Genomic DNA, 19750 nt, shown 5'->3' on the forward strand with positions numbered 1-19750 from the left:
TATAAAGATTCTTGTTTCCTAACATTAGGGTATGAAAAGGCATAGATTTCTTTGCAGGATTTAAATGTCCTTGCCAGAATTCAGGTATCAAGGTTCTTTTTTTTTTTTTAAGTGGGTGGGGAGGGGCAGAGGGAGAGGGAGAGAATCTTAATTAAGCAGGCTCCACGCCCAGTGCAGAGTTTCACGTGGGGCTTGATCTCATGACCCTGAGCTCATGACCTGAACCAAAATCAAGAGTCAGATGCTTAACTTACAGAGCCACCCAGGTGCCCCCATGTATCAAGATTTTTTTTTTTTTTAAGATTTTATTTATTTATTAGAGAGAGACACAGCAAGAGAGGGAACACAAGCACGGGGAGTGGGGGAGGGAGGAGCAGGGAGCCCAATGCGGGGCTCAATTCCAGGACCCTGGGATCATGACCTGAGCCGAAGGCAGACACTTAACAACTGAGCCACCCAGGCCCCCCTACCCATGTATCAAGATTCTTGAGGTGCAGGTGGTTTTATTTCAGTTGATACTTGAATGCGACCCTGCTAGCATTGTGCGGGTAGCTTTATAGCTTTATGTAATTATTAAATTTCCTTCAGCAGTCTGAGGTAAAATCATCCCACTTAAGGAAACTAAAATACAAGGAATTTGTGTGATTTCTGAAGGTCACATAGCTGGTAGATAGTAAAGGTAGAGTTGGGATCTAGCACTCCTGATTCTCAATCTCTAGTTGTTTTTCTCAGAGTTAATCATAGAAATATAAACTGGATCCTAATTAATATGGTATGATCTAGAAGGGAAGATCATTCCTGGTGGCCTTTCAGACATACAAACCACTGGTAATGGTTAAATGTAACGTTTCAGGCAGTCTAGTTTTAGAAATTCTGAAAAAAAGATAGGAAAATGTAGGTATATGAACCTTTGACTGTAAATTTCATTGGCCTTATAGATCAAATAATAAGCTGTATTATAAGGAGAAGTTATAGTCTGCTATCTAGAATTATACTGTTATCTTACCTCTGTTCTCATAAGCAGTGTATAGGAAAAGGTAGAGAAGGTACAATAGCTTGCTCTGGTATGGATTTTTTTTTTTATGCCTTATTTTTTATTTTTTTTTTTTTTACTGTTTGTAAAGGCCTTTTTGTTTTGATTTGCTTACCTCACATTATGTTCTAATATTCTCAGACAATATAATTTGGTGTTACACAATGATAGCAAGCATTATCTTATTTATAACCTTTAATTAAATCCATATCCTTCAGGTAAAAAGAACATATTCTCACGGTACTTACAGAGCTGGCCCAATGCGACAGATCAGCTTGGTGGGAGCAGTTGATGAAGAGGTGGGAGATTACTTCCCTGAATTCCTTGACATGTTGGAAGATTCACCATTTTTAAAAGTAAGAGAAAACAATATCAAGCAGTCTAAATTGTGGGTGTCACTTTCATGCTGTGGGTGACCAAATCATAGTTGTTTCAGAAATAGAATTCTTGTATAGTGTGTGTGCATGTGACTCAGCTATTAATCATAATGGCAGAGCTAAGTGGTGAACCAAAAAATAGCGCTTGTTGCTGCCACCTTAGGAAATTAGGCTCTATCTGTTTATTAACTTTTTATAAACTGAGTATCAGAGGATTTAAGAAGTGCAGGAAGGATGCCTACTAAATTAAATGTTTAGGATAAAAGAATGGCAATTTGGCGTTGTGGAAAACTGGCTGGGAAATTGTACATCTGTATTTCAATCTTGGCTCTACCTCACTGGGTTGGGCAAGCCCTTTAAGCTTTCTGGACTTCAGTTTCCGCATCCATGAAACATTGCATTCAGGCTATGTAGCTTTAAGGCCCCTTTGAATTCTTTAAATGATCTCTAGCCAAATTCTTTTTATTTTTTCAGTAATCTGTGCATTCTAGAAAATATTTCTTCTTGTGGGCTGCTGGGGCTATCCCATTGAGAGAGAAATTTCTGAGCTGTGTAGTTATTTAATCAGTAATTCAGAGGTCAGAATGTGACAGAATCCATTTGTCTCTAATATTTGCCATGTAATCTGTTATAGATCTATTCTTTTTTCACTTCTTCTTGATCCATTTTCTAACTTTTTCTAACTTCTCTTTTTCACTCCAGTCCGTTCCCCTTTCATATCCTTTTTTGTTCCTTTTAAACCTTTTGTTACTTTTCTCTTTTTCCCAACTAGTGACATTATGGAATTTGCTTGCATTTATTTTGAGTGGTATTTTAAAAATACCATTATTTAAATATTTATGTTTCAGATTTTAATTTTAAAGACAAATGAGCTAAATGCATTCTTTTAGGAGAAATTTCATGTGACAGTTCTATCCTTTCTTAAAAGGGGATGGGATGAATGGTTTTTTAAAATAACCATTCTCACTCTTCCATGGACAATGGCCCTTAGACATTTCTCTTTTTTTTTTTTAAAGAAGAGTTGCTTTTAGACCAGCAACCTCTTTAAGAAACTACTAAACAGAAATAAATTTTTATTTTGATTTGGTTTTCCTTTTTGTTTTGTTTTCATTATAGCTAATCAAAGAGGTATCCATTTTTTTGAGATTTCTGTTTTTTAAAACAAATTGTTCATTTTTATAGATTCTCATGGAGAACACTTGCTTATTTTGCCAACTTATTGACATCATATTGACCCTTATATTTGGTAGAAGGAGGAATAACAAATGATGAATATAGTGAATCATATTTCTGGCAGGGTTAAAAGGAGGGAGTCATCCAAGCATAATTACTCTTGGTGTGTTTGAAATCCTATTTTTGAAGGAAAATATATGCCTACATAGGAATATATTCAATGTAGGTTTGTATTTCAAATGTATAAGTATTAAAGGATATATGAAAGTTTGTCAAGGGGGCAGTATTTAATGTATTTTTGAAGATGGATTTTGAAAATAATTGGTTTCTATGTAATTATTTCCCTCTAGTGTACACTGCCATGGGGGACCCTATCTAGTCTAAAATTAGAGAGTCGAAAAGACAGTGATGATGGTCCCATCATGTGGGTACGCCCAGGAGAACAAATGATCCCTGTGGCTGATATGCCAAAGTCACCTTTCAAAAGGAAAAGGTATGTTGAATACCAATTTTTATTGCCAGGGATAGATGTATATTGTGTGTGTGTGTGTGTGTGTGTGTGTGTGTGTGTGTGTGTGTTGAAAATTGGAGAAAGAAGAAAGGGAACGTTTAGAGCATACTTGGAATGTGAATTCAAAAATGCTCACATGCTAATGAAATTTTTTATAAAATATCAAATATAAATAAGGCTTGAAAAATGTGGGCAAATGACAATAAATTGTAATTAGGAGTGGAAAAAATGTCCTTCACAACAAAGACATTGTAAACTTTTAGAATAAATTTAATAAAAAATATTCAGAACCCATATTAAGAAAATGTAAACATCTTCTGGAGGGTATAAAATAATACTGAAACAAATCAAAAACCCTACTATGTTCCAGATTGGATAAAAATGATAGTCCTTTGAAATTTTTAGCATTTTAGTTGAACTCACACTTCCAGCACTGGATTTAATGATTTTAAAGTTTAGAAGGAAGAATAAGTAAAGTCAACAAATAGCCAAGAAAACTGTGAAAGAGAAGATACGTGAGGGGGGCCTTGTGTTACTAGATACTAAAAGTTATTATAAAGCTCAAAAAGATCACTGGAGTAGAGTAGAGTACCCAGATAGATCAAAGTATATTGAGAACTTAATGTATGAGATAGATGGGAAAAGGAAGATTTATTTAATGAGTAAGGGTGACATAATTGAATTCCATTTGAAAGAAAACAAAGCCATAGCCCCTATCTCATATAAGAAGTAAGTTAGAGATTTGAACATAATAGATAAAAAAATTAAAATATAAGAATAAAGTTTTTAACTAATGATGTAATATATGGTGATTAACATAACAATAAAAAAAATAAAATATATACAAACTGTAAAGAACATTCCAAAAAAAAAAAAATAAAGTTTTTAAACCTAGGAGAGACCTTTCTAAGCAATATAAAAATATGTAATGACAATACTATTTATGAAAGAAAAGTTAAAAAAGTTCAGAACTATGATACACTTAACTAAAACATTTTGTAACATGTGACAGACTAAAGTTAATATACATAGAGCATTCCCAAATTGATAAGAAAAATATATCCCCGTAGAAAAATAGGTCTCAGCCAGTTATATTAAAAGAATTATGAGATACTATTTTTACCTATTACATTGGCAAAAAAAGTAGAACAATAATATTATAGACTCGTAGGTATGTGAGGAAACAGGATCATTTATATATTATTGGTAGAAAGGTGAGCTGCTATAATCATTCTGTAAAAGTAATTTAACAATAGCTCATGAAGTTTAACATAAATATATGTTATACATATATATACACATTCATTCATACACTCTTTGATCCAGTGCTACCACTTTTGGGAATCTGTCCTAAGAAATGAAAGCACTAAAAGGTAAATTTATAAGAATACTAATTGCAGCATTATTTGGAGTGAGAAAAAGAGTTTAAAATGGTCTGAATGCCCATTAACAGTGGAATGGTTGAATTCATTTTGGTACATTCCTATTAAGAATATGGTGAAATAAAATCTTTAAAAAAAAAAAAGACAACCCCAAAACCCCAATATCCATTCCTTTGGGGCTCCTAGCTGGCTCAGTTGGTGGAACATGTGACTCTTGATCTTGGGGTTGTGAGTTTGAGCCCCACGTTTGGTGTAGAGATTACTTAAAAAAATAAAATCTTAAAAAAATATATGGTGAAATAAATAAATGAATTATTTATGTCTGTTGATCAGGGAGGTTGTTCATGACATTTGAAAAGAGCAAAATATAGAGTAATATGGCCAGTATGATTCTGTTTGTATGAAAAGAAATAAACATGTGTTAAGTGTATATTTATGTGAACACAGAAAAGTATGGAAAAAATGTACAGAGTTAACATTGGTGGGAATGGAGTGGGTGATAGATACCTTTTTTTAGGTCTATAAAGATGTTTTATTATTAATTACAGTGATTATTAATCTTAAAAACCAGGGAAAATGGTCACTGAGTAAACTGTAGGTTACATGAGGACAGGGGCCCATGTTGTACTTGTTACTTAATGTGTCTCTAGCACATAAACAGAGTGGCTGCTGCTTAATATTTGTTGAATGAAATTTTTACAAGTTAATTTATAAGTTGGTAGTAAATGATAAAATTGTGTTTCTCAGTGGTTCTTAACTGGGATTTATAAATCATTTTGAGATCTGAAAGCCTCTCCCCAGAACAAGTACAGATATTCACAAAGTTTTACATGTAATTTAATAAGGGAGTTCACCAGCCCTCTGAGGAATCTGCTTGTATGTACTTCAGGGATTAGAATCCATGTAATGCGACTTCACATCACATTGTAGTCTGAGCAACTACTAACACTGCCCAAGGCACAGTGCTAAATGCTTCATATAAAGTTTTTTTTTAAGATTTTATTTATTTATTTGATAGAGAGCAGAAGTAGGCAGAGTGGCAGGCAGAGGGGGAGGGAGAAGCAGGCTCTTCGCTGAGCAGGGAGCCGGACGTGGGGCTCAATCCCAGGACCCCAGGATCATGACCTGAGCCGAAGGCAGCCGCCTAACCGACCGAGCCACCCAGGTGCCCCACTTCATATAAAGTCTTAATTCGTTAGAATGTGGTGTTAATGACTACATCAAAAACTAATGATGTAATGTATGGTGATTAACATAACATAATAAAATAAAGTTAAAAAAAAGTGGTGTTAATGAGACCAAAGTTGTAGGCTTGAAAGTCTGTTAGCTTTCCACAGGAATTAAGGTCATCATCTAGCTTTCTGACACCTATAGAACGTCAGTCACAAAGGGCAAAAAAAGTATGTTGTAGCATCACCTGTGTGTGCGGGTGTGTAATACAACTGTAATACAGGAGTGCACAGAGAGCACTAAGTAGTAGAGATTGAGGGTGGGAAATTAGAGAACTAGTAAGAAAGGGCGATTCTAGGGGTTTAGATGAGGATGAGAGGAGAAAATTGTGGGGGCAATCTGGAATTGTCTCTGAAAGCAACAGAAGACTCTACAGAAAGATAAGTAAGATGATGACTCCCAAAGAAACTCTCCCTCACTTCCCTGCAGCAGAACTACACAGGGGTTTGCATTGAATGAGCTAAGTAGCAGCTTGTGTGTGCGTATCTAGGTGAGCAGTAGCTTGGAGACAGTGCCAGTGGCAGGTGGTTGTCCTTCAAGAGAGAGCTAAGGTTTTCTTTCTGCCTCCAATAAATCCTGCGTGTTTTGTGGAAGCAGTTATTATTGGGTGTTTTTTTGCTATTTCTTTGTTGGTCTTTTTCTCACTGGAGTATGAACTCATGAAAGTAGGGGACTTGTCTGTTATTTTCATTACTATCTTGTTCACTAGCTGCAGTGCCTAGATAGGACCTGGTATATAATAGGTATTCTCTAAATATTAATTAATCCATTTTTAAAGTTACCTGTTTGTTCCAGATACATACCTTACATTAGCCATGTGACTTGAGTGGGGGCATGGTTCTGCAGATAAGACCCAAACAAACCTCAGGTAAAGGTTCTGGACAGGGGAACTTTTGGGTAAACCACACCATCTGTAATTTAGTAGTCTATCCACACTACAGCTGCCACTTTTGTGAAGGGTATGTTAGAAAAAGGAGGGGATTATATATCTGTTTTTGTTTGTACTTGTTCATTTTAAAAATAGAACCTGATTTGGGAGCAGGTGATTTAAAATTTCCTTCTGTCTGAATTATGTGATTACTAAATGCTTCATGGCAGTTAAGCCTCAGTACATCAATACAAATGTTTGAAGGCAATTAAACCTTAATACATAGGCCTGCCTCTCCCCCCCTCCACTTTATATTATATATATGTAATTTTATTTTAACAGAACTACCAATGAAATAAAAAACCTGCAGTACCTACCTCGAACCAGTGAGCCCCGTGAGATGCTCTTTGAAGACAGAACAAGAGCCCATGCAGATCATATAGGACAAGGTTTTGAACGACAGACTACAGCTGCTGTCGGAGTGTTGAAAGCTGTGCACTGTGGAGAGTGGTATGTATTAACTACTGCTTTTTTTGTTTAATTTTGAGCTACTGCTATTTTAATGATAGGTTTTCTTGGCTTCTAAAATTTTTCTTGGGAAGTTTCTCAATAATTCTCCTTACTGTAAGGAAAGTTGCATTTTTCACAGTATTTGGATATCCTAATTGTATAATTGCACTAAAGATTTTCAGTTGTTAGAATGTAGTCTTACTCTTTTGGGTTTGACTGGAGAGGGAGAAGCAGGCTCCCTGCTGAGCAGGGAGCCCGATGTGGGACTCAATCCCTGGACCCTGGGATCATGTCCTGAGCCGAAGGCAGACGCTTAACTGACTGAGCCACCCAGGCGCCCTAAGGTTTAGATTTTATCACTGTTTTTGGGTTTTTTGGGTTTTTTTTGAAGATTTTATTTATTCACTTAGAGACAGCAAGAGGGGGAGGGGGAGAGGGAGAAGCAGGCTTCCTGCTGAGCAGGGAGCCTGATGCGGGGCTCCATTCCAGGACCCTGGGATCATGACCTGAGCTGAAGGCAGATGCTTAATGACTGAGCCACCTAGGCCCCCCTTTATCACTGGTTTTTAAAAATTTCTTTATGATTTGCCTTGGTATGATTTTTTTTCTTTCTTTTTTTTTTTTTTGAATTTATGTTGCTTGGAATTTCATTTCAAAATCCATTTTTGAGCATCTTCTGTAAAAATGTGTATATTGCTAATTAATTGAAGAATTTGGGAATTTTTTTTAGAACTATATTTAAAGACACTATTAACTCCCACAAATAGTGATAATAGTTTATTAGCACTTTTCTAAATGAAGGTCTCTTAATTTATTAAGGGTTACTTAGGAATTTTAGATATAACTGCAGTTATATATGTCTTCATTAGAAGAAAGTACTCTTCTCCCCATATTTACTTCTTAATTTTTATGTAGTAGTTTCATCTTTAGCATTTAATTTGTTGAAGTATTGACCTTTAAGACAAAGCCCTTAGTTTTTTGATTTGCATAGTTAACCCATTCACATTATTTTAATTTTTCAAAATATGGTTATACATAGCTATAATAAAGTGAGGTTAGTTGTTTTTATTTATGTTTAGGTCAAAACTCATGGTTTTATCCCTTTGTTTAAATATGTAGAGTGATCTTCTAATTACATTTTAACTTTATTTCTAGGTACTTTTGTTTTGACCACAAACTATTTTTGCTTTAAATTTAATAAGGACTTAACAGAGTGAAACATTAATGGGAGATTCTTCATTATCTCATGTTCTTTTTTAGGCCTGCTCAACCCCGAATAACCAAAGATGTAATTTGTTTTCATGCTGAAGATTTCTTAGAAGTAGTTCAACGAATGCAGTTAGATTTACATGAACCTCCACTGTCCCAGGTATATCTTAAACTATTATTGTCTTCAGTTTAATTTTTATTGTAGAAAAGACTTAATGGTATTCCTGTTTCTTTTTTTTTAGTGTGTCCAGTGGGTTGATGATGCAAAACTTAATCAACTGAGGAGGGAAGGCATCCGCTATGCCAGGATTCAGCTGTATGATAATGACATTTATTTTATTCCAAGGAATGTTGTTCATCAGTTCAAGACAGTTTCAGCAGTATGCAGTTTAGCATGGCATGTTCGGCTCAAGTTGTATCACTCAGAGGAGGAGACCGCTCAGAATACAGCTACGCACGAAACAGGCACATCACCAGATCCCACAACATCAGTTCTTGGACCTCACACTGACCACGTGATTTGTGCTGTAAGCAAAACCTCCTTGGATTCTAATTTTTCAGACAAACTTCATTCTAAATCTGAATTACAGCAGATTAAACATGAACCTATTGCAGCTGTAAGAATCAAGGAAGAACCTGTGAATGTTTATATTCCTGAAAAGACTAGAGCACCGAATAATATGGATGGCAAGAATGTTAAAGCAAAATTGGATCATGTTCAATTTACAGAATTTAAGATTGACATGGACTCTAAATTTGAAAATAGCAACAAAGATTTAAAAGAAGAATTGTGCCCTGGAAGTCTCATAAGTCTAGTTGATACAAGGCAACATAGTTCAGCACATTCAAATCAAGATAGAAAAGATGATGACATTTTGTGCTAAATTTGTACATACCATTTAAAATTCTTTTTTTTTTAAAGTTAATAATGTAATAAAGATTCATGAATTCTGAAAGCAAGCCAAGGACTTGCTCCCAAGTCTGTTACAAAATAGAGTTTATGTAGCTTTGTAACATTCCTCAGTGCCTGTCCATAACTGTGAAGGATCAAAGCACTTAGGGCCAGATGCACTGTAAATATTACAGGTTTAAACAAAAGGAGTCTTTAAAGAATCATTTGATTTGGAATTGTAGGTTTTAGAATAGAGCTGACATTAACATATATATATATATATATATTTTTTGTAATATGAGCCAGAATTCTTTTTTGACAATTTAAGGCTTTTCCATAGAGCTTATTTATACCGATTTTTTTTCATTTTAATGTGTCAGCACTGTAGTGTAAATAGCTTTTAAAAAATCTTTTTAGTGTGATTTATACTGAAATGTGAGCCACTTAATAAAGGTTCATAATAATAAATATGTTTTCTGTTGGGTCTGCAAAAAGACAAACTGACAATTCAGTTAAGTCATTTATTTGGTCTATTATGTTTCTGCTGGTGTATCCATTTAGAGTGGTAATGGAGTGCAAATGTAAGTATTCGAATCTAGTGAATATTTAAATTCCCCACACTGTGTAAGCATTTTTGAAAACAAGATTCAGTTACGAAAGCATATTTATATAATGTGTGTATGTATGGGAATATATATAGATATGTATATCATATTTTGCATAACTTCTTAAATTGCTGAATAAGGTGAATATGTGAAACTTCTAGCCTCACTCCCTGGAATACATTTTAAAATATTTATATTCAACATTCAGAAAGCAGTTTAGGTAATAGAAGCAATTTTATAAAGTTGGGAGAAACAAGGTCTGTTAGTGGTATTGAACTCTTCTAACTCATGAAGTTACATGGCCAGATTACATAGCCCTAACGTAAATCTTCTCTATATAGAGTGTCTGGAATGAGAAGAAGTTGAGAAAATGTTCTTACTAATAAGCACCTGTATATTTAATAGTAGCTGAGTAAAAATCTTTAGTTACAGAATGTTTAGTTGTGAGCAGTTAAAATCCTCTCAACATTTTTCTTGCAGAACAGGAGGAAAGTCTGACAAATACAAAATCTTAAGGGCCATGACTCAACTGCCATATACAGAGATATAACTAACAAAATAAGATGTTACCTCATTTTTCTAAGGATCCTTCTCCCTACCTTTTTCTCAAAAAAGCCCTGGAAAGTAAAATTAGGGTAGGATTGCCAGTGCCTAGCTATGGATTAAAAAAGATCTCTTCAGTGATGGACTTCAGCACTATTTGAGACTGCTTCTGCTACTGTAACTAAAAGTCAAACAGATGTCTTTAATGTATGCTTTGGTATAAGGAACACTGCTCATTGCACATTTATTTTATTTATCTTTGGTATTTTTCTGGGCTCATACTTTGGTTGATGACTTTTAACTGAGATTCTTTGTGCTGTCTTTTGTTTAGTGTTGCTGTTGAAATTGTTTCTGCTCCAGCCTCATTTGTGGTACCCATAAAACTGCTTATCTTTATGGTTAGGGAGAAGCCAGTTGAGGCATTTCACCAGAAAAAAATCAGTTGCAGCAGTGACATCATTTCTGGCCCACAGTTTAAAAGGGTTAGGCAAATACTGTAGGAAATCTCAATGGGTTATAGGAAATCAATATATTTGCAATATAGGAATTTTCATGGGATAAGGAAGGTATAAATCATGATAATGTAAATAGGGATTTTGTTTTATGTTACTGTCTTAGCCTGCTCCTCACCACTTTAATCTTCTCTGTTAAGCTAAATTTATCATTTGCATCTACTTTTTGGGGATAAAAAAGTTCATAACAAACCAGTATTGAGAAATAGGAGAGCATGTGGTTAAAATGTTTTCTTTTTTAATTGAAGTGGTTAAAATGTTTTTTTTTAATTGTAGAGTGATATATTTAACAATACTTTAGTTTTCTAGTAGTATACACATAGATACATGAGATCATACAGTAATAAAATGTCTTTAGAGTATCCCTCCAAAATATCTTGAGCCTTAAACTTTTAACTAAAAGACATATCTAAAATAACCACAGTGGTTGCTTTTAGTTCCTTATATGACCAATACTCAAAACTTCTCCATATTTTGAAAATTTAAAAGTTCTGTAAAATACATATATGTATGCATTTTACAATATAAATGAAACATAAATCAGTGGGCTCAAGATTTCAAGATACAGCTTTGTCACCTTGAATAATATTATATCCCTTGTCTTACGGGTTATAATTTTTAAAATCCTCTTCAGTTGCTATCTAAGAACTTGCTGATTACCTTTTTTAAACACACATAATTTCTATTTCAATATTGCATTATATTAATGGTTTCCTAGTTACTCCATTCCAGTTCTTTACCTGAACACTCATTTTTTTGTTGATTTTTCCAATTTCTTGGACCAGAACGATAAAGCACTTAAGTTGTAGTTTCCATATGATCTTATGCTATATAAACAGTTATTATGTAAATTATTAAATTGATACACAGACCTTAAAAAAAAAAAAACTAAGGTACCTCAGTGGTGTCTGCTACAGTGTTTTGTTTTGTTTTTTTTTAATTACTTTGGTTCATACCTATTAGCTATTGAAGAAGTAGAATCTTTTCCATTCTCAGGTTAGCTGGTTAGCTAGCAAAAGAATTAAGCATTTGTGATATTTAGTTGAAAACTTGACTAAAGCCATATTCATTATCTCCCTTTTCCCTAAGGCTGCTGACCTTAAATAAAGATTAGGTTGATCAGGCACAACACTCGTGTGTGTGTGTGTGTGTGTGTGTGTGTGTGTGTGTAAGTAAGATTATTGGAAATACTATGTTTATTCCCACATATATTCATTTTCAATCCATTCTATAACTTTAGGGAGGGAAGGGCCAGAGAGGGTAGGACAAATTGTATTTCTTGTGTTATGTCTTCAAGTTACTTCATTAGTGTTCCTGAGTTTGAAACGGTTTTTTTCCCCAAATACATAATGGCAGGTGAGATCATTTTTGTAAATAATAGATTAGCACTGTTTTGGTAAATTTGCATTCGGTTATTTTGTTGGACAAGTTTATTGTCATGTAAAGCAAATATCTAAAAGTTCATTTTACATTTAGCAGAGATGCAAGATTGTTTTTAGAGTTTGAGAGGAATTTTCCTTGTCTTCCACCTTTCAATAAATACTAAAATTGATAACTGTAATCTTTTTACCTTTGTTTTGTATTATTTTCTTATATTTGACATTTTCATCTCGTCATCTTTAAAAGTTCTTGTTTCTTCGTCTTCAAATGAAACTAGAAGATCTTGAAAGTGATTCCAATCTGAAAGTCTTTTTTTTCTCTTAAAAATTATCAAAAGTTGACTCATGCCAGCCTAGAATATTGAGGATTACCTTAAAGCTGTTAAACTAGTTCGGTGTGGGTGCTGGGATGGCATGCTAAATCACTTCCCTTCCCTCTAGACGGGACTATTTCTGTCCCAGGAGGGGAGGACAAAAGTGCATTGTTTTCAAGATACTTTTAAGCTGGTAAAAAGTGACATGATGGGTTGTAGGTCTTCAGAGTGGTAGAAGAGCTCTTGATTATTAATACTCCACCTGATGTAACTACTTTGATATGTAAACAGAATTTTACTGGTTTTAGAATGCCTTGTCTATTTCATGAAAAAGTTATGTTTGACATGTTTGGCACTGACAGTGTACCTCAGATAAAATAATTAAAAGGACAACTCGGAAGAAGTATAAATCTCTCTCTCTGCTCTGGCTTTTCTTTTTTCAACATACTGCATATTGCAGATGGGAACCATCGCTTTTTAGAATGTCAAGCACAAGAGGCTAAAAGCAGAGATGCCTTTTCTTCTTTACGTTTACAGATGTTCTATGTCATATCTCTACTGGGAGATCAGGGAAAAAGAAGGGGATAACATCTTGCATTTCAGTTTATCTTCCCTTCTAGGACTTTAGGCCCAACCAGGGAGTGTGAATGAGCTTAGAATAAAATGTAGGCAAATAGAATTTATGTTAACTAGAAATTAAAAGTAAAATTAAAACATACTACTTACATGTTTTATTACTATTATTTGCCTTCCAAGAACTGCACTATTAAAATATAAGAACTCTGGATCCTTCTACACATTTTGAAATTCAGAATTTACGTATCTATATTTTTAAAATGTTAAATCTGTATGCTTTCCTATAAAGTTCATTGCCTTGGTACTACTGAAGACTACAAAGTATGCAGATTCAGGGACAAGTCAGTATAGTTGCAAATATTTTGCATAATGTGGCGTTTAAATTGGACAGGCAGTTCTACATCCTCCCTCTACCCAAGTTTCTTCTTTCTTTGAAATTTTGTTTTTGTTTTTAACTGAGCCAGACATATATGTGAAAAATCTCGAGTCTTCTATCTTCTTTAAAAAAAACAAAAACAAAAACTTCTTTAGTCTGGCTTTTGTTTATGCTGTTGTTCCATACCTCTTCCTGACTGACAGAGTTCTTGGAAAACTGTCTGCCTTCACTTCCTCATTTCAGTATAATTTTGTCTTAATCCTCAAATTTAGTCACCCAGCTGAAGTGGTTCCCTCAAAGGTCAACTTTCGACTGCCAAATTCAGTGGCTTCATTTCTTAATACTTCTGTTTATTTATTTATTTATTTTTTAGATTTTATTTATTTATTTGACAGAGAAAGACACAGCGAGAGAGGGAACACAAGCAGGGGGAGTGGGAGAGGGAGAAGCAGGCTTCCCGCTGAGCAGGGAGCCCGATGCGGGGCTCGATCCCAGGACCCAGGGATCATGACCTGAGCCGAAGGCAGAGGCTTAACGACTGAGCCACCCAGGCACCCCTTAATACTTCTGTTTAATCCTTGCGGCACTTGTTAGCAATCTTTTACTCCCTAAAACTCTGTATGTATGACCAATCTGTTCTGTTTTGCTTTTCCATTTCTTTGGATGTCTTTTTGCCTTAGCCACTACTATTTAAAGCAGGTTCTTTAGGTCTCTACACTTTGTCCCTGAATTATCTTCGTGACCCCATGACTTCAGTCCGCCTTGGTTTCTCACTTCAGCTCTAAGATCTGTGTAATCAGAATTAAATCCTTCTCTTCTCCCTTGCCCCCAAGCATTAGCTCTTCCTTTCCCTCCTAATTTGGGTATTGGCATCACTATGTCTCTGCCTAGATTTCTCTATCTTTTCTTCTAACTATATACAATGTTTGTCATGAGATTTTCTTGAGTTGACCCCGGAAGTGTTCATAATTTGTCTACTTTCTTGTTATAGTAGATATTCATCTTACCTGGACTCTTAAAATAGCCTAAAATGTTCCAGGCTGCCTGCAGTCCTCTGCCTCTACCCCCATTCCAATCCATTCTTTGTTACTACCAGATTAATCTTTCTAAGATAGATATGATTGTTACTCTTTTGCTTAGAAATATTCTGTGGCTCCTTTCCTAAAGACTAGAAGCCAAATCTCAGTATCACACCAAAAAGCCTTCATGATAAGGCCCTTCCTTTCCAGCTTCATCCACCAGTCTTCCATTAATGTACCCAATTTTCAGCTTTACCAGGTGCCAGGACTTGCCATTTCCTTTGTGTACTTTTAAAATTCTTTGCTTTTGCTGGGGAAATCTCTGCTTGGAATATAATACCGTGAAATCTTTTTTCAAAACTCTAGTTAAACATCTTAGTGTCTTTTACTGAGTTCATCCGTTCCAACTGTCCCCTCACCCCAAAGCTGGTGTAGGACCATTTCTTTGCTTCTTGCATCCCTTTGTTCACATCATTTAATGTACACATTAGTTAAGTACACGTTGGGCTTTACCTAAACCATGAACTAGAAGTTACAAGTTTTTTCTTTTTAATCCCTTTTTGTATCCTTGACACCTAATATATACACTTGGTATTCAATAAATATTTGAAGGAACAAAAGTTGTACCTTAACTTTACTGGGGGTGGGAAAAACTATGTAGGTTTCTATGATATAAAAACTGTCTCTGACTTTATTTTGTAATGTAATTCTAGAATTGCAACAGAAAAGTGGAGAAAATTGGATTAGCAAGCACTATAAAGAGACCGAGTTTCTATCTTGTACTTCAGTCTTATGAATAAAGTTTAAGAAGCTACCTGTTAAATATCTAGGCCCCTTGGGCAATGTGGAGAAAGTATTGTAAAGATCGTTAAACCTGTAAAACTCACCCGACTTTTTTCTTCAACTAGAGATACACTCATTACAAATTGAGGATAAATTTAAACTAGACCTAAAGTGATTAAAATGGCAAATAATCATATAAGAAGCACCTTAATATCTCATAGTCTGAATCAGATTTTTAGCGTGCTAAGTCTTAACTTGGCAAGATAAAGTCTCCCTATTGATACAAATATTCAAAAATTGAAAATATTGAAGGTGATAACATGCACTCATATTTTTAGTCAATATCCATTCTGTTGCAGCAGTGGGACAAGGACATAAAGGTGGCACATTTTCACAGACCTTCTTCCCCTAGTATGATGCTATGCTGAGGGCATTTGAGCAGTACAGCTATGGCTCATGAAAGGGGAATACACTTGTATAACGTTGAGAAATCACTTAGCTTTTATTGCATATCAGTAAAAAGGGGGAGGAGGGAATACCTATTCTGTTAATTGGTGGTGAAAATTAAATGACAGAACATGCCCAAGACTTAGTGCATTGGTTTATATATTGTAGATACTACAAATGTTAGCTTCTGATTCTGGAATCAACATAGTAAAAAGAATAGAAGAGCTATGTTCTGGGTCAGCCTAATCATTTTATGCCTTTCTCACTAATTATATTTTCTCTGTATTCCTCTCTCTAATTTTGGGCAAAGGATAGGCATCTGGGAAGAGGAAGATGTTTATCAAGGGGTCATGAGGTATGGTGGAGGTACGTAGATTTCCAAAACATACTTCTTCCTAGTTCACTATTTTGCCCCGGGCCAGCAATTCAAAATCATGTTACAGACTGCCTTTTCCTGATTACAAATTTGGGTTTGTAGTATATAGATGATAGTGGTAGTAAATTTACTTTGTGGTGTAAGATATCAGTATGATTACAGCATGGTAATTTGAACATAGGACAAGCAAAATGAGAGTAAAACATTTACATGTAAAGTAGATCCCTCTCATAAAAGCTTTTAGCCTAGGGTTACTTTATTTGGCATTTGATAACTGGTATGTATCTTCCATGGATGCATTTTTATTTTTTTTTCTTCCAACAGCAAACCTATTTTGGAAATAGCATTTGGAGTTAAAACTCCATTTATCAATGACCATGGACTGATTTCATTTCATTTATCTGGGCTTTAGTTTTTCCATCATTATTATAATAAGGTTTTTTGTTTTATCCTGTTTCTAACACTGTAATTCCCACGTACCTTCACTATCTACGTCATGAATTATAAGAACACCAAACAACTGACATTTACTGTGCAAACCTGACCAATCAAGATTAAAGGAAACTCCTTTTGTAGTTTGTGGCCTGTTTCTTAATATAATGCTAAAAGGATTCTGATTAATTTTCTCTCAGTAAAGAGAAAGAACTATTCTTGATGACACAGGTGCATAGTAATATGCCTGCCTCTAATGAAAGTTGTTCTATGGTTTCCTCTCTTTTTTTGGCCATCACTTCTGTTCATCAGTCACATCAGTTTCTCTTATTTGCTGCACTGTAAAAAGCAGAGTGGAAAGATGACCTAATTTGTAAGGTTAATAACTTTTAAAGTCACAGTAAACTTTAGCCCACAGATGGGTCTTTACTTCTAGCTGTGGGCAACAAATTTTCTTGGTGCTTGAAAGCTCTCTGTTGGTGGATTTGTGTTCATGTTTCATGTGATGGATTGATGGTACCCCCATACCCAGCCTCTGTGTTCATGAAATATTGCTGAACAAGTTGTGAATTCTTTGAATATTTTCTACTTTTCATATTTTCAAGTCTTAAAACAGTTATTTTGTTCACAAGTTGCTTTTACTCGATTTTTTATAAATCTTTTGCCCCAAACCAGAATAAGTTACTTCTTGTCCATACTGACCTGGAAAATACTGGCTTCATAAGGAACCTTTCATGTTTAAGTTAAATCTTTGTTATAAAGGAAATCTCCTAGAACTAAAAACAAATGGGAAAGTATTTTTCTGCAATATTGTTTATATATTATTCCATTAGTTTTGCTTTTTCTATCTGTGAGCATAATTTCTATCTGCTCTCTTTTTATTTAACGTTTTAAATGTATTCCAACCGCTGAGACCGTGATATTGTAATGTATGAGAAATAAACATCTGGTCTTTATCCCTATTCTGGGCACAGGAATTCCTTGGAATTTCCTGTTAGTGTGATAAAGGTGTCTTTTGAGCTTATGTTAATGCGGTGACTTGGAAAACTCCTAGGTAACCTAAGGATGGGGGCTGGTTGCCAGGGAGAAACAACCATGTGATTAAAGGGTTGGAACTTTCCTCCTTCCTTATCTCCCAGGGGAGAGGAACTGGAGATTGGGTTCAGTCACCAACGGCCAATGATTTAATTAATATGCTATGTAATCAAGCCTCCATAAAATCCTAAAAGGACAGGGTTCAGAGAGCTTCTGGGATTGGTGAACACAAGGAGATGGGGCAAGAGTGGTATGCCCAGAGAGCATGGAAGCTCCTTGCCCCTTCCCCATACCTTGCCTTACCATTTCTTCCATCTTGCTGTTCTGAGTTATATTCTTTTATAATAAACTGGTAATCTAGTATGTAAAATGTTTGAGTTCTGTGAGCTGCTCTAGCAAATTAATCAAGGGAGTCGTGGGAACATCCAGTCTATAGCTGGATTTGTATTTGGTATCTGAAGTTTGGAGGGAGGAGGAGTCTTCTGGGATTGAACCCTTAACCTATGGATCAGATAATATTTCTAAGTAGTGTCAGAACTGAAAGAATTCCTTGGTGGTATGGGGATAAAACACACATTGGAATTGGTGCCAGAATCAAGGAGGTGCACGTCAATAACTTAAGCTGTAAGTTGTTTATTTAGTCTGTCAGTATACTAACTTAAGTAAGAAAAAGTTCTACTTTCTGGGAACCTCTCAGACACTACTACAATTAATTGATCCTCATGGGTCAACAGGTTGGTTATTGTGTTGCCTTTTAGATATAATTCTTACCCAGTTTCTCTTATTTCCTTGGAGACCTGTCCCACCTTTTCTCTTAGAAATCTCACACAGAATTTCTGCTTTTGCTTGTTTTATGACCTAGCTTAGGGGTGTTTTTTGTATGGCTGTGAGGCAAGAATAGTTTTTGTAGTTTTAAGTAATTGGAACAAAAGTCGAAAGAATACTACCTTGTGATATGTAGAAATTTTACAAAATTTAAGTTTCATTGTCCATAAAGTTTTATTGGAACATAACCCATGGTTTATGGCTGCTTTTTCATCACAGAGCTGATCGGAGCTGTTGAGATAGAAACGATATAGCCCACAAAAGCTTAAAATATTTACTAGATAAACCTTTACAGAAAAAATTTTGCTGACTCCTGACCCAGCTAATTGTTTGCACGTGGTGCTGTTCTTTTCCTTTTCCCTGTGAGAGATCATACTCAGATAATACTTGCACAAATACAGCTTTTGCTGAATTTCAAAATCCTCCTATCTGGTTTCTCATTGAGATGAAAGCGTTCTTCTACTTTGAATCTATCATTAGAGAGACCAAATTGTTTGGACCTCTCAGCTGAATAAGGAATATCTAATCAAGTCTGGAACATTATGTTCCCCATATTAACGATCCTTTTCCATCCTATTTTTAGATGCTCAAAATAGGAATATATACCAATTCCAAGACAGGAAAACGCTTGTAACTGATCAATTTTTATTTATTTAGCTTAGCTCTTTAGTTTCAAACAACGAGTTCAGCTATATTAATTTGTGGTGTTGTAGCTTAAACTTTGTCATGTTATCTGCTTTACAAAGGAGAACTAGACCAAAATGCTATATTCAAAGCGATCCTCTCAAGTACTAGCAGCCAGAAATCACTTTCTTGGGTGTTAGATATTTTTAAAACAGACAAAATACTACTTTGGGTTCTTCCCAAAGCTAAAAGTGAGGGCTTTATAGGTCAAGAACAATCACCTGCTTTAGGGTTATAATGTACATAAGACTGTTTGGAATTCTTCTAAGTAATGTCACCTATGCTTCACTGGAATGGGTTGAGTGCCTTGGTAGGATCATCTATAAATTCTCAAGCCAGGGCACTTTTAAGAGTTAAAGGGGCACTAACTTCCTGAGGCCCAGGACAAAGGCATAAATAGGAACTGTCCTGATTCAACCATGATGAAAGGTCCCTCTAACTTTAGGAAGAGGCAAGCCTCTGCTCTGTTTTAATATGCCACCTGTAATTCATGGGTCATAAAGGGAGAAGTAGCAATGATGTTAGTTTAGATAAAAATCTGTCAAACTCTCAGATTCCTTCTGAATGTAAACATGAAGTGGCACAACTATTTCAGTAACTAGGTTTTTTCCTCCGTAATTTATAAGCACAAATGACCATTTACTTTGGTCATAATGAGG

General features: G+C 35.1%; 1 protein-coding gene across 1 annotated transcript in view; it reads left to right on the forward strand.

The window, feature by feature from the left end:
- The window catches only part of RSBN1L (round spermatid basic protein 1 like), a 71351-nt gene extending 54163 nt beyond the window's left edge, over positions 1–17188 (forward strand). The window contains exons 4-8 of the mRNA XM_025872784.2: positions 1252–1389; positions 2934–3076; positions 6917–7084; positions 8345–8453; positions 8536–17188. Coding sequence (XP_025728569.1) covers positions 1252–1389; positions 2934–3076; positions 6917–7084; positions 8345–8453; positions 8536–9177 — 1200 coding nt within the window. The 3' untranslated portion in view covers positions 9178–17188. The remainder of the gene's footprint in view (positions 1–1251; positions 1390–2933; positions 3077–6916; positions 7085–8344; positions 8454–8535) is intronic.
- The last annotated feature ends 2562 nt before the right edge of the window (positions 17189–19750 follow it).

Source organism: Callorhinus ursinus, unplaced genomic scaffold (assembly GCF_003265705.2).
Source record: "Callorhinus ursinus isolate GAN/ISIS: 27379988/994484 unplaced genomic scaffold, GSC_fseal_2.0 scaffold12, whole genome shotgun sequence".
Lineage (NCBI taxonomy): Eukaryota > Metazoa > Chordata > Mammalia > Carnivora > Otariidae > Callorhinus > Callorhinus ursinus.